The 12,907-nt window shown below is 38.5% G+C and overlaps 1 protein-coding gene across 6 annotated transcripts in view; it reads right to left on the reverse strand.

Annotated features, from left to right (window-relative positions):
- PCNX4 (pecanex 4) overlaps nucleotides 1–12,907 on the reverse strand; it is a 42,726-nt gene that overhangs the window by 22,099 nt on the left and 7,720 nt on the right. For 2 of the 6 annotated variants that reach the window (XM_066388273.1, XM_066388271.1), the window contains exons 2-3: nucleotides 5,564–6,308; nucleotides 1,176–1,220 (exon numbers count right to left, since the gene is read on the reverse strand). In XM_066388273.1, coding sequence (XP_066244370.1) covers nucleotides 1,176–1,220; nucleotides 5,564–6,252 — 734 coding nt within the window. In that variant the 5' untranslated portion in view covers nucleotides 6,253–6,308. The other 4 variants (XM_066388275.1, XM_066388274.1, XM_066388276.1 and 1 more) reach the window with 4 other exon arrangements.

The raw sequence follows: 12,907 nt of genomic DNA on the forward strand, positions 1-12,907 counted from the left end.
TAGCATAATTGCACTTGAATACTTGAGCTGCTAGAAATCAAGGTCAAGGAGAAAGGCAACTTCGGTTATAATCACCACTTAAATGTATGTTAACAATCCAGAAGCAAATGTATAAAAAACTACAGATATAATAACAGCCTAATGTGCTTGGCCACACGCATACCAGGGCTATGCCTGCTAATGCACTCTGCATCATAATGTATGTCCTTCAAATTTTTATAAGCAGAGAATTAATGAAAATAAGGTTAACAATGTGATGCTAAATTAGAGAACAATATTTTGTGTAGGATAGTTTAAAATAAGATTCATTGTATCTTGAGGAGAAAACACTGAAGTAACAAAAAAGAAAATCAAATCATACAGAATAAGCCACAGGAGGGACAAAGAAAACATGGAGATATAGACTGTTATTATTACTTTTTAAGATAATGCTTCTCTTGCTAATATAGTCAAGGTATATGATAATGTGTAAAAATAATGTATACTCAGGACACTATTTTATCCAAATTAGATTTTACTCCCCAAATCTTTTTGTTCTTATCAGAAGCAATGAGCAATGGCACAGAAAAGTATTTATATACAAAGAGATAATAAATAAATAGAAGCAAATGTAATTAAGGTGACCAAACATTCTGATTACATTTTTGTATATGACTCAGCTCTAAATAGATGATTATGATTATTTTATATGAAAAAATGTTGAAATTCTAATTTTTCTGATAAGGTAAGAATTTTCTATGGCAAAAAAATCTGAGCCCTCAAGAAAAACAAAACAACTACTTTGTTTTGACTCTAACAGCCATAAGAGTATTTCAAATTCTATACACTCACTAGAATCCACATGCCCAGAAAAAAGATGTTCTTTATAGTGGATAAGAGGCTATAAATATGCATCATTCATTCAAACAATTCCTGAGTCTGTGAACAACGCACTGCAGATGTAGCACTTGACTTTGGTAAAACTGCACAGAGTCATAAAAAATTATTAATACACAACTGTACTGGGTAGAATAAAAAAATGGGAAAAAAGAAAAGATCACTACACTGTAGGACTCAGCTCTTCAATGTTCATATTCTCTAAAATAAAATTAAGACAATTTGATATATATGACAGTTGTCCATATTTGAATACTGTACACATTTCATACATTATTTATTTGTAGTATCATACCTACCATAGAATGATCTTGATTGTTATTTTGCTAATCAGAAGGTATTTTCTAAAAATGAAATGGGAGGTAATTTTTCTGAACAAAAATAATTATTTTTCTTTAAAAATAAATTTGAACACTCCCTTTCTTTCAGCTAATTTTTCTCTCTAATTATTAAACTGTAAACATTGAAACTATATGAAATCAAAATACAATGTAGTAAAAAATTTTTATGTTTTTAAAGAAATGAGTAATACAGAAAATCAAGGTAACCAATTTATAAATTAATTTTTTTTTTTTTTGAGGAGGGAGAGAGAGAGACAGAACACTGAGCTGCTCCTGTATGTGCCCTGACCGGGGATCGAACCGGCAACTTCTGCATTTTGGGGCGATGCTCCAACCGAGCTATCCGGCCAAGGATTAATTCTTTTATTTATTGATTGACTTTTAGAGACAGAGAGAGGAAGAAAGAGAGAGGGGGTGGGGGAAGGGAAGCATTCATTTGTTGTTCCGCTCAATTGTGCATTCATTGCTTGCTTCCCGTGTGCGCCCTGACAAAGAGTGAAACCCACAACCTTGTCCTTTCAGGATGACACATTTAATCGACTGAACTAACAGGCCGGGGCCAAATTAACTGAGATTTTTTGAAAATTAAAGAACCTAGGGCAGTGGTTCTCAAACTTTTTGAAGTTGGGGCGCATTTAAAATCCTACAAACAATTGTAGGTGCACTATATACAAATTTCTGAGAAATATAATAATTAAGTCAAATATTAAAGAAAAAATATAAAGTCCAAGCGTGCTTTTATGGGAATTAAACAAAATAAATACAAAATTAAATTGACATTAAAAAACATTTTTGTTACATTTTTTTGAGTTTTGCTTTTTAGAATTCGTAAAAAAGGGGTTAAAAAAAAACGACAAAAAAGTTATCTTTTTATATATTATATGTAGATACATTCTTAGTATGATTTAGTAAATTCGGCAGGTCCCAGAGCAAATGTGTTAAGTTTTTTCATTCTTGTGTTTATGAGAAACATGACCTGGTATGTCCTGGCGATTTCTTCAATGTTTGGGCATATATTTGAAAGGCAAACTCTCATTTCCTCGCAAATACGTTGAAGAATTCCTCTCTTTTTACTCTTAATTGTGTTGAATGCAGAAAACCCCCACCATACATATCATCTTAACTTTACACCAAACAAAGGATAGAAGAAACTTGCCTCCAGTCTTTCCGGGGAACATGGGGGGTTGTGTAAACAGTCCAGCACCACAGCTTAACAGTCTTTTGCAACCTAGTCAAGGAAGTGAGGTGGGGGGTTGGGCAGACTGTCAGCTTATAGCCAATTCCCCACACCTCTGTTCTCCAAAAAATCTAAACTTCAAATATCCTGTTGGTTTTTTGGTCCCCAACAGGCATATATTTCTCTGGAATACCATAGTGCGTACCTGGAAATCTTCTAGGGCACACCAGTGCACCCTGGCACACACTTTGAGAACCACTGACCTAGGGCATAATTTTAAATGCAAAGATGTATAATTTCTGATTTCATAAGTAGCACAGTGAAATAGTAACTTAAGAATTTGTACTCTGAAAACAATAACCGTATCAGCTTAAACCTCTTAAAAGCAGTCAAATGTATATATATTTTAAACTCAATTTTACTACTACTGCTTCAAAATCAAGCATTTAACTGTAATATATTTTACAGTAACAAAATGGTAGTGGTTCTGAGAAACCAGTTATAAATGATTTTCCCATAAATTTGATTAGATGAAGAACTACAAGGATATTATAGTATCCAATGGTCAACAAATGTAGCATAATTAGAAGAGATTAAGAGTTAAGAAACAGCAGACACTTAAGCAAAAGTCAGTTTCAGTGCACAAGCTTGCTAAATATTTTTAAATGCCTCATTTTATTTCAGGCCACCATACATGCCATTTTATACACGCCACCATAGACTAAGTGACTCACACAACAGAACTTTCTCACAGTTCTGGAGGCAGGAAGTATGAGATCAGAGCGCCTTTATGGTGGGCTTCTAATGAGAACTCTTTTCCTGGCTTGCAGACAGCCAACTTCTCATTGTACCCTCACATGGCAGAGAGAGAGAGAGAGAGAGAGAGAGAGAGAGAGAGAGAGAGAGAGAGAGAGAAAGAGAGATCAAGTGCTCTGGTGTTTCTTCTTATAGGGATAATAATCCCATCTAGGGCCACCTGAATGACATAATTACGTCCCAAAGACTCAATCTTCAACTACCATCACATTGGGGACTAGGGATTTAACATATGAATTCTGAGGGGACAGCCTATAATATTCCACTCCGGTCTCCCAAATTCATGTTCTTATATGCAAAATACATTAATTCCATACCAACAGCACCAAAAGTCTTAACTCATTTCAGCATCAATTCTCAAGTCTAGTTTCATCTACATCCAGACATAAGTGAGACCGGAGGTACACCTGATCCTGAGCAAAATTCCTCTCTAGCTTTGAAACTATGGAAATCAGACAAGTTATGTCCTTCCAAAATACAGTGGTAGAACAGGCATAAGTAGTCCTATTCCAAATGGGAGAAACAGGAAAGAAGAAAGGCATGACAGGTCTGAATGAAGTCCAGAACCTAGCAAGGCAAATTTCATTAGGTCTTAAGGCTGGAGAGTAATCCTTCAGGCCCACAGGGTGACAGTGTCTCCCAGACAGCTCTCTAGGTAAAGGTCTCACTCCCACGATTCAGTAGGGCTGTGTCAGTTCAAGGATTCCAGCTGTGGCCTTCTAGCCTGATGAAACCAAGGGTAATCTTTGAATCACTTGCAGGGTCATGTTTCCCTCTTCTTAAAGAATAGAGCTTATTCACATACAGCTAGGTCTTATTATTTGACAGGTCTTCCATCCTGTCAAATCTAAGAAGTCTAACAGCCTTCATTCATCTTGTATAATTCCACAAACTACTCAGTGATAGTTCAGCCACACTGTTGGTATTCTCTTCAGCATATGCTTTCTCATTTTTGCAATATAAATAGGTCAAAAAATTTCCAAGTCTTCATGTTCTGGTTATTTTTTGCTTAGCAATTTCTTCTTCAATTTCTCTCTCCCCTTTCATAGTTTACTATAAGCACTCAGGAGGAATCAAGCTGTTCTTCAACACTTTGCTTAGAAATCTTCTCATATACATACACAATCTCATCACATTCAAGTTCTACCCTCCACACAACACTAGAAAATAGTCCACCCAACTTCTTTGCCATTTTAACACATGGATCGCCAACCTTCCACTTTCTAATAACATGATTTCATGTCTGTCTGAGAACTCAACAGAATCACCTTTAATGTCCCTATTTCTAGTATATACATCAAAACTCTTCCAGCCTTCACTCACTACCCAGTTCTAAAGCCACTTCTACACTTTGAGGTTATTGGTTACAAGAGCACCCCCACCTCTAGGTATGAAAATATGTCTTAATCAGCTTGGGCTGTCATAACAAAATGCTGCAGACTGGGTGGTTTGAACAACAGAAATTTATTCCTCATAGTTTTGGAGGCTGGAAGTCTGAAATCAGAGTGGCATTATGGTTAGGTTCTGGTGGGAACTCAACTCCTGGCTTGTAGATAGCCAACTCCTCATTGTATCCTCAAAGAGATCAAGCTCTCTGGTATTTCTTTCTATAAGGGCACTAATCCCACTAGACCAGGGCCTCACCTTTATTATACTAATTGCCTCCCAAAGGCCCTATCTCCAAATACCATCACATGGGGGATAAAGCTTTAAACACATGAATTTGGGGAGAACACAAACAGTCAGTCTGTAACCTGACTGACCATTTCTACCTGGACACTAACCTGTAAAAGAGAAAGCTGCAATCTACAGAAACAGAGAAATAAAAGTCGGATTTAGAAAAGGCAAGCAAATGGGGTTATCAAACAATTCTGTAAACAAACATTTTCTATTTTTCTTTCATAGCCAATTGATTTTAAAATAATATTTCCTTTATATAGTTATTATAACAAAATTGGATGTTATTCTATTCACCATTAATTTATTCAATCTGTACATAATATTTGTGTACATAAATTTTAAATTCTTCATGTTCTTCTTACCAGGAAGTTCTATCTCTTTCCACATGTTTCAGCCAGCTATCTTATAGGCACAGCTCCTTATTTAAAGTGAAACACAGAATTGAAATTTTGCTGACTTATATATGGTCTTTTTACGCTCCAATAAGATTTAATTACTGCTTTAGTATGTTTAACAGAGATTAGTCCTAAGAGATTAATCATCAAAACAGTTATCCAATGATTTGTCTTGATGACTTCTAATTCACAGATACATTTTTTAGTACTAAGGAGAGTGTTCCTATTATGTATGCTTAAAAACAAAGCAAGTTATAAAGTATCTGATAGCTTATTACCTGTATGCAAGATCTACAGAAACAAAGAAAAAAATATATAGAGGTCTCATAAGAGGAATGATTTCATAAGTATCCTGGGTTTGGAAAGTCGCAGTTTCTACAGCTGTGTTTACAATTAACGAGTATTCTCCAGTACATAATGTCATCCATCCAAAGAAAAACAGTAGAACAGTGCCTCCTGCATTGCCATACAGCAAGGTCATTCTATTCGGGAGCAGATACCACGTTCCAAGACCACACATTAACCCAGCAAGAACAGAATGAAAAACTGTATTGGCTATATATTTCTTGCCAGGAATTAGAAATTTGATAGTCTCAGTACCAGCACAACTTGTAAATTCATGCTCATCTTCCTCTGCTAAGATATCTGTCCTTAGCATTCTTTCTACAGTCACTGATTTGTTTCTGGCATAGAAACTTGTGACCTGGATGATAAATGCAGTGAAAAGCATTAGTCCGCCTGAGAGTGCTGCTGTATAATAGTCTTCCAGGATGCCTAATTGGTACAAAAATGTTCCTATTCCACCCCAAACCCATGGCATCAGGAAGAGGATAATTTGATTAATATATACGTAGGGAGGGGCACAGTAGCCTAATTTGAGTCGAGGGCCTCCAAGAACAGTCTGTGTAAAGCGCTTCAGAAGGAAGTCCTTTTTGTAATCATTCAGTAGAGGCACACCAGGACTCATCCTTCTCACTCAGGGGTATCCTGAAAGTCACATCCTTTTCTGTAACACAGCAGCCTCTGGAAAAAAAAGAAGCAGAAAGAGAAAAAGTCATTATTTAAAAAGTAATTTAAAAACATGTGGGGGAAAGCCACCATTTCTATTTTACTTCTTTAATTCCTCAAGGGCAGGATTGAAAGCTTCATTTCTCAACCTCCTCCCTATTGCCTGACTCATACTTGGCACTAAACAAATAGTGGTTGTTTTTTATTTGAAAAACATTATTAATTTATCTAGTACTTGAAATCTGGAATTAGATCTTAAAGTTAACTCACGTTTTTAGATTTTGAGACTAAAAAAGCTAGTACTCTCACCTCAAAACCGCAAATCTGGTTTAATAATCATTTCCCTGAGAGCTTTTGTAGTTTGATTGTTAACTTTTTCCTCTATTACAAAGATCAGAAATTTTTTTTCTGTAAATGGCCAAACAGGAAACATTTCAGGTTTTGTGGACCATGTGGTCTCCGTTACAATGACTCCCCCCTGCTGTCGCTGCAGAGGGGCAGCCACAGATAACAGGTATATATAAATGGATAGGGGTGGCTGTACTCCAATAAAACTTCTCAGTATTTACCCAAACAGGCTGTGGGCAAGATGTAGCCTGTGGGTCATAGTTTACCAACCCCTGCCCTATAAAATAAGGATATTCTCTATAATTACCTTAAATTAAATTGTAAATAGAAGGGGTAAAGAGAAATATTGAGTGTTAGTAACATCACTTAACTATTACAGTAAATTTAGGATTTTCTGTAATTTAAAAAGTCAAATCCTGCAGTTCAATATGTAGTAGGAAAAATAATGACTGCATTGTTCAAATGAAATCTTCAGGTATCAGAGTAATGCTTATTATTAGCTACTTTACCACACAGGCAAACCACTTCATGATTCAAATTTTAATCTCTTTCTGTTGTCAGTTTCCAAAATTCTACCAGCACTAGGAAGGCACTTGAGACAACCCAAACATGCTTCAGTGTAGGTCAGAGACTTTCCACCAGTGTGCTGCAAGAATTTTTAAAACATGTAATACCTGACTAGTCAGGGGCACTGACCTCTTTTCCCTTCGATTGTCAAATAAAACAATGACAACAGCCAACATAACAATAGTTGTCTGGTGTGAATGCTCTGTCTTGAACCATAAATACATATATTGGTTAAACAACAGAGTTGAATCTTATTGGTCATGTCACATAGGTTGTGTCTGATTGGTTAATTCTTGGTACCAGAAATCCTTATATACAAGTATAAGTACCTGATTTTTTAAAAAGTCACTTCGGAGCAAAAAGGGTAGGTAATTACTATTATTTTTTAAAATAATAATGCAATCAAAATTTTACCTATTTTTTTGTCAGATTGGCAAAAAAGTTATTTTTTTGTGTGCCACAGAATTTTAATAATTAATTTATGTGTGCCATGAGATGAAAAAGGTTGAGTATCACTGGCCTAGATTATTTTATTTTATTTATTTATTTATTTTATTTTATTTTTTTTCTGAAGCTGGAAATGGGGAGAGACAGTCAGACAGACTCCCGCATGCCCCCAACCGGGATCCACCCGGTACGCCCACCAGGGGCAACGCTCTGCCCACCAGGGGGCGATGCTCTGTCCCTCTGGGGCATCGCTCTGCCGCGACCAGAGCCACTCTAGCGCCTGGGGCAGAGGCCAAGGAGCCATCCCCAGCACCCGGGCCATCTTTGCTCCAATGGAGCCTTGGCTGCGGGAGGGAAAGAGAGAGACAGAGAGGAAGGAGGGGGTGGGGGTGGAGAAGCAAATGGGCGCTTCTCCTATGTGCCCTGGCCGGGAATTGAACCCGGATCCCCCGCACGCCAGGCCGACGCTCTACCGCTGAGCCAACCGGCCAGGGCTGGCCTAGATTATTTTAATTTAAGGGCCACAAAAATCTATGTATCATATAATGTGGATTCTCTTATTTTCAAGTTTTCCTTTTTCTAGAATACACTCAGATGCTTATTTGGAAAAACAGCTGCTTGACACAAGGTCAGTTAGCAGAGTATTACTTCAGGGATCATATGCTGTGCTAGAAAAGAAAAATTATTTAAAGCCATCTTGATGGTAGAGAGAGACTTGACTTGGGATAGTGAACGCACAATGCAAATGATGTACTGTGTAGAATCATGCACCTAAAACCTGTATATGTTTTTTAAAAGCCATCTTCATACAGATAAACATATAGACCAATGGAACAGAGAACCGAGAAATAAACTTTTACATATATGGTCAAATATTTGTCAAGGGTGCAAGTCCATTCAATGAGGAAAGGGCAGTCTTTTTAACAAATAGTTCTGGGAAAACGGGATATCCACATGCAAAAGAATGAAGTCAGACCCTTACCTAGCACCATATACAAAAACTAACTCTAAATCTAAGACCTAAAACAATAAAGCTCTTAGAGGAATATCCATGAGAAAAGCTTCTGACATTGGATTCGGCAATGAGTTTCTGAATATGACACCAAAGTACAGGTAACAAAAGAAAAAAATAGACAAATTGGACTTAATAAAAATTTAAAAAGTGTGTGCATCAGAAGACACTATCAATAGAGTGAAAAGCAACCCAAAGAATGAGAGAAAATATTTGCAAATCATATACCTGATAAGGGTTAATATGCATATTAAGTACATTATCACACTCCTAAAATTCAACGACAAAAACAAACAACCCAATTCAAAAGTTGGCGAAGGACTTGAATAGGCATTTGTCCAAAGAGACATACAAATTCCAATACGCAAATGAAAAGATGCTCAACATCACTAATAATTCATACCCATTGGGATAGCTACTATCAAAAAACCAAAAAAACACAAGTATTGGCAAGGATATGGAAAAACTGGAATTCTTGTACACTGTTGTTGGGAATGTGAAATGGTACAATTTCTGTGGAAAACAATATGGTGGTTCCTCAAAAACTTAAAAATTGAATTACCGTAAAACCTAGGAATTCCACCTCTGATTATATGTACCACAAAGAATTGAAAGCAGGGTCTCAAAGAGATTATATATATATTATATATATATAATAATGCTGCATTATTCACAATGACTGAAATATGGAGGCAACCAATGTCCAACAAAGGATTAATGGATAAGCAAAATGTGGTATATACTTACAAGGGAATATTAATCAGCCTTAAAAAGGAAATCCTGCAATATGCTACAACATGGATGAACCTTGAGAACGTTAAGCTAAGTGAAATAAGCCAGTCACATTACAAATACTGTATGATTCTACTTATATGAGGTACTTAGAATAATCAAAACATAGATAAAAAGTAGAATGATGGTTGTGATTTGCAAGGAGGGCAGGAGAATGGGGAGTTATTGTTTAATGGGTATAGAGGTTTTTTGTTTGTTTGTTTTTGTTTTTGTATTTTTCCGAAGTTGGAAACGGGGAGGCAGTCAGACAGACTCCCGCATGCGCCCAACCGGGATTCACCCAGCATGCCCACCAGGGGGCGATGCTCTGCCCATCCGGGGCATCGCTCTGCCACAATCAGAGCCATTCTAGTGCCTGAGGCAGAGGCCACAGAGCCATCCTCAGTGCCCGGGCAAACTCTGCTCCAATGGAGCCTTGGCTGCGGGAGGGGATGAGAGAGACAGAAAGGAAGGAGAAGGGGAGTTGCAAGGCTACTCACGATAGCCCTGCAAGTAACTCACAAAGCAGATGGGCGCTCCTCCTGTGTGCCCTGGCCGGGAATCGAACCCAGGACTCCTGCACGCCAGGCTGACGCTCTACCACTGAGCCCACCGGCCAGGGCCATGGGTATAGAGTTTTACAAGATGAAAAGAGTCATAGAGAAGGATGGTGTTAATGGCTACACAACAATGTGATAATGTACTTAATATTACGGAACTGTAGACTAGAAAATGGTTAAGGTGATAAAATTTGTTATATGTATTTAACGACACATAAAATTCAAAGCCATCTTTAAAACAGCCTTTCTTCCTGTCAGTTTAAAATAGAACTGCAAGTCAGTTCTACCCAATCAAAATTAGCCCTGGAGAGAGCTTTTGGGTATCACAAAAGGTTTTGGGGTCACCACTAAAATTTATTGCCTACAGCACCTCTTGTTATACTGTTAGGAAGTTCTTTCAAGTATAAATACTGTCTTATATCTTCAAGCCTCTGGTCTTAGTTCTGCACAGAACAAGTTACAGCTTTTACTCACGATAGCCCTGCAAGTAACTCACAAAACAGCAGAATCAGAGGGAATGTGTGTGGTTGATGGTTCAATTGAGGAAATGAACAGACTGCCTCCTTGTCCTTTGCTGCCTCCTTGCCCTTTGAGATGAGCTTATCTCCTGTACTGATGTCTGGCTCAGAGTACTGTATTCTGATATGATTGTTCCATAGAAGCCATAGGGTAAGTAAAGACACATTCTTGTGAGCAGGGGAAAACGTTCTGATTTCATTTATCTATGAAGGATGTCATCAGACAGGAAAATACACTTGGATGGCTGGCCTGCAATTTTTGAAGACTGTGGATAGCTTGCAATTTCCACAGGGAGTTAGGAAAAGCTGGTGTCTCCTGCTCCACTGAGGCAAGTGAGGAACAGGGTAAGATAGCTTGCTGGGAAAGGGAGCCCAAAACTGAAGCAAGCCACTTACAAACTAGATTATCTAGCTGCATGTTACTACACATGCTCATTTAACTTTTAGCATTTGTTAGTCTTTTGTAAAGTTTAGTTTAAATCAGTGGTTCTCAACCTTTCTAATGCCGTGACCCTGCAATACAGTTCCTCATGTTGTGGTGACCCCAATCCAAAAAATAATTTTGGTGGCTACTTCATAACTGTAATTTTGCTACAAGTTATGATTCGGAATGTAAATACCTGATATGCATTATGTATTTTCCGATGGCTTTAGGCGACCCCGCCGAGGTCGCGACCCACAGGTTGAGAACTGCTGGTTTAAATGTTCTTATCCTTTGGATAGAATACTCTGTGATTTTATTTCAAACAGTAAAATATTCTAAAGATCTACTGTCGATGTGGAAACATGAAAAGATTCCCATGATATACTGGAAAGTAAAGCAATTACACTCAAGACCCGTTTGTATTTTGAAAATAGTACATACTCTTATATGTATACATGGTTGTATAAGAGTAAAAAGTTTCAGAAGGCGTATACACTATGCAGTGTTTGTCTTTTACATATAACATTTTCTTTTCTTTTTCATTAATTTTTATTCAATGAGAGGAGAGGAGGAAGAGAGATGGACTTCCATGTATGCCCCAACAGAGATCTACCCCCAAGCCTAATAGGGGGTGATGGTCTGCCCATCTGGGACGTTCCTCCATTGCTCAGCAATCAAGCTCTTCCTAGCACCTGAGGTAGAGGCCATGGAGCCATCCTCAGTGTCTGGGGCCAACTCGCTCCAACTGAGCCATGGCTATAGGAGGGAAAAAGAGAGAGAGAAATAGAGAGAGAGAGAGAAGTGAGAGGGGGAGGGGTAGAGAAGCAGATGGGTGCTTCTCCTGTGTGCTGACTGAGAATTGAACTGGGACATCCACACGCCGGGCAAGACTCTATCACTGAGCCAGCTGGCCAGAGCCCATATAACATTTTCACACTTCTTCAGATTATGAAGTATCCTCTCTAACTCTCAACCCCATACCCTGCAAACATTCTGTGCACTTCTGCTCAAACGCTCTCTTTTGCCTAGGATACCCTCTACTTCCTTCCCTAAGTAGTAATCTTAGGAAACTTTCAAGATTCAGTCTACTCTTTTCTGAAATTTTTGCAGAAGACTTGGGCCATGCCCCTCTTCTTTCTGTATATCAAACACACTGCTTGTTCATACTACTCATCTTTTAACATGTATCAATATAAGGTGTTTCTTGTATTCACCTTTTCACATGTTATTTTTTCATACGTCTTTTTTCCTCTACTAAAAAATTATTTGTGGGTAGGGGCCAACTCTTGAGATACTTCTGATTCTCCATAATATTTAGTAAAATAACCTGACATGAAATGGCATGTAATACATTAATGGCATAGCTTAAATGAGATGATTAAAGTTGAGAAACATTAACTATTGGTATTTAAAAGGGAAGTTGTGGTCTTGGCTGGTTGGCTCAGTGGTAGAGCATCAGCATGTGGAAGTCCTGGGTTCGATTCCCAATCAGGGCACACAGGAGAAGCGACCATCTGCTTCTCCACCCTTCCCTATCTCCCTTCCCTCTCTCTCTCTCTTCCCCTCCTGCATCCCCTCCTGCAGCCAGCCAAGGCTCCAGTGGAGCCAGTTGGCCCGGGCACTGAGGGTGGCACTACGGCCTTGCCTCAGGCACTGAAATGGCTCTGGTTGCAATGGAGCAATGGCCCCAGGTGGGGCAGAGCATCATCCCCTAGTGGGCTTGCCTGACAGATGGATTCTGGTCGGGTGCATGTGGGAGTCTGTCTCTGCCTCTCCATTTCTTATTTAAGAAAAAAAAAATCCAGCATATCCTCCTCCACTCAAAACAGCAAGCCCATAAACACTTTATTCCCAGGTTTTTGTTGTTGTTGTTGTTTTTTGTATTTTTCTGAAGCTGGAAACAGGGAGAGACAGACAGACTCCCGCATGCCCCCGACCGGGATCCACCCGGCACGCCCACCAGTGGG

This window comes from Saccopteryx leptura, chromosome 6 (assembly GCF_036850995.1).
Source record: "Saccopteryx leptura isolate mSacLep1 chromosome 6, mSacLep1_pri_phased_curated, whole genome shotgun sequence".
NCBI lineage: Eukaryota > Metazoa > Chordata > Mammalia > Chiroptera > Emballonuridae > Saccopteryx > Saccopteryx leptura.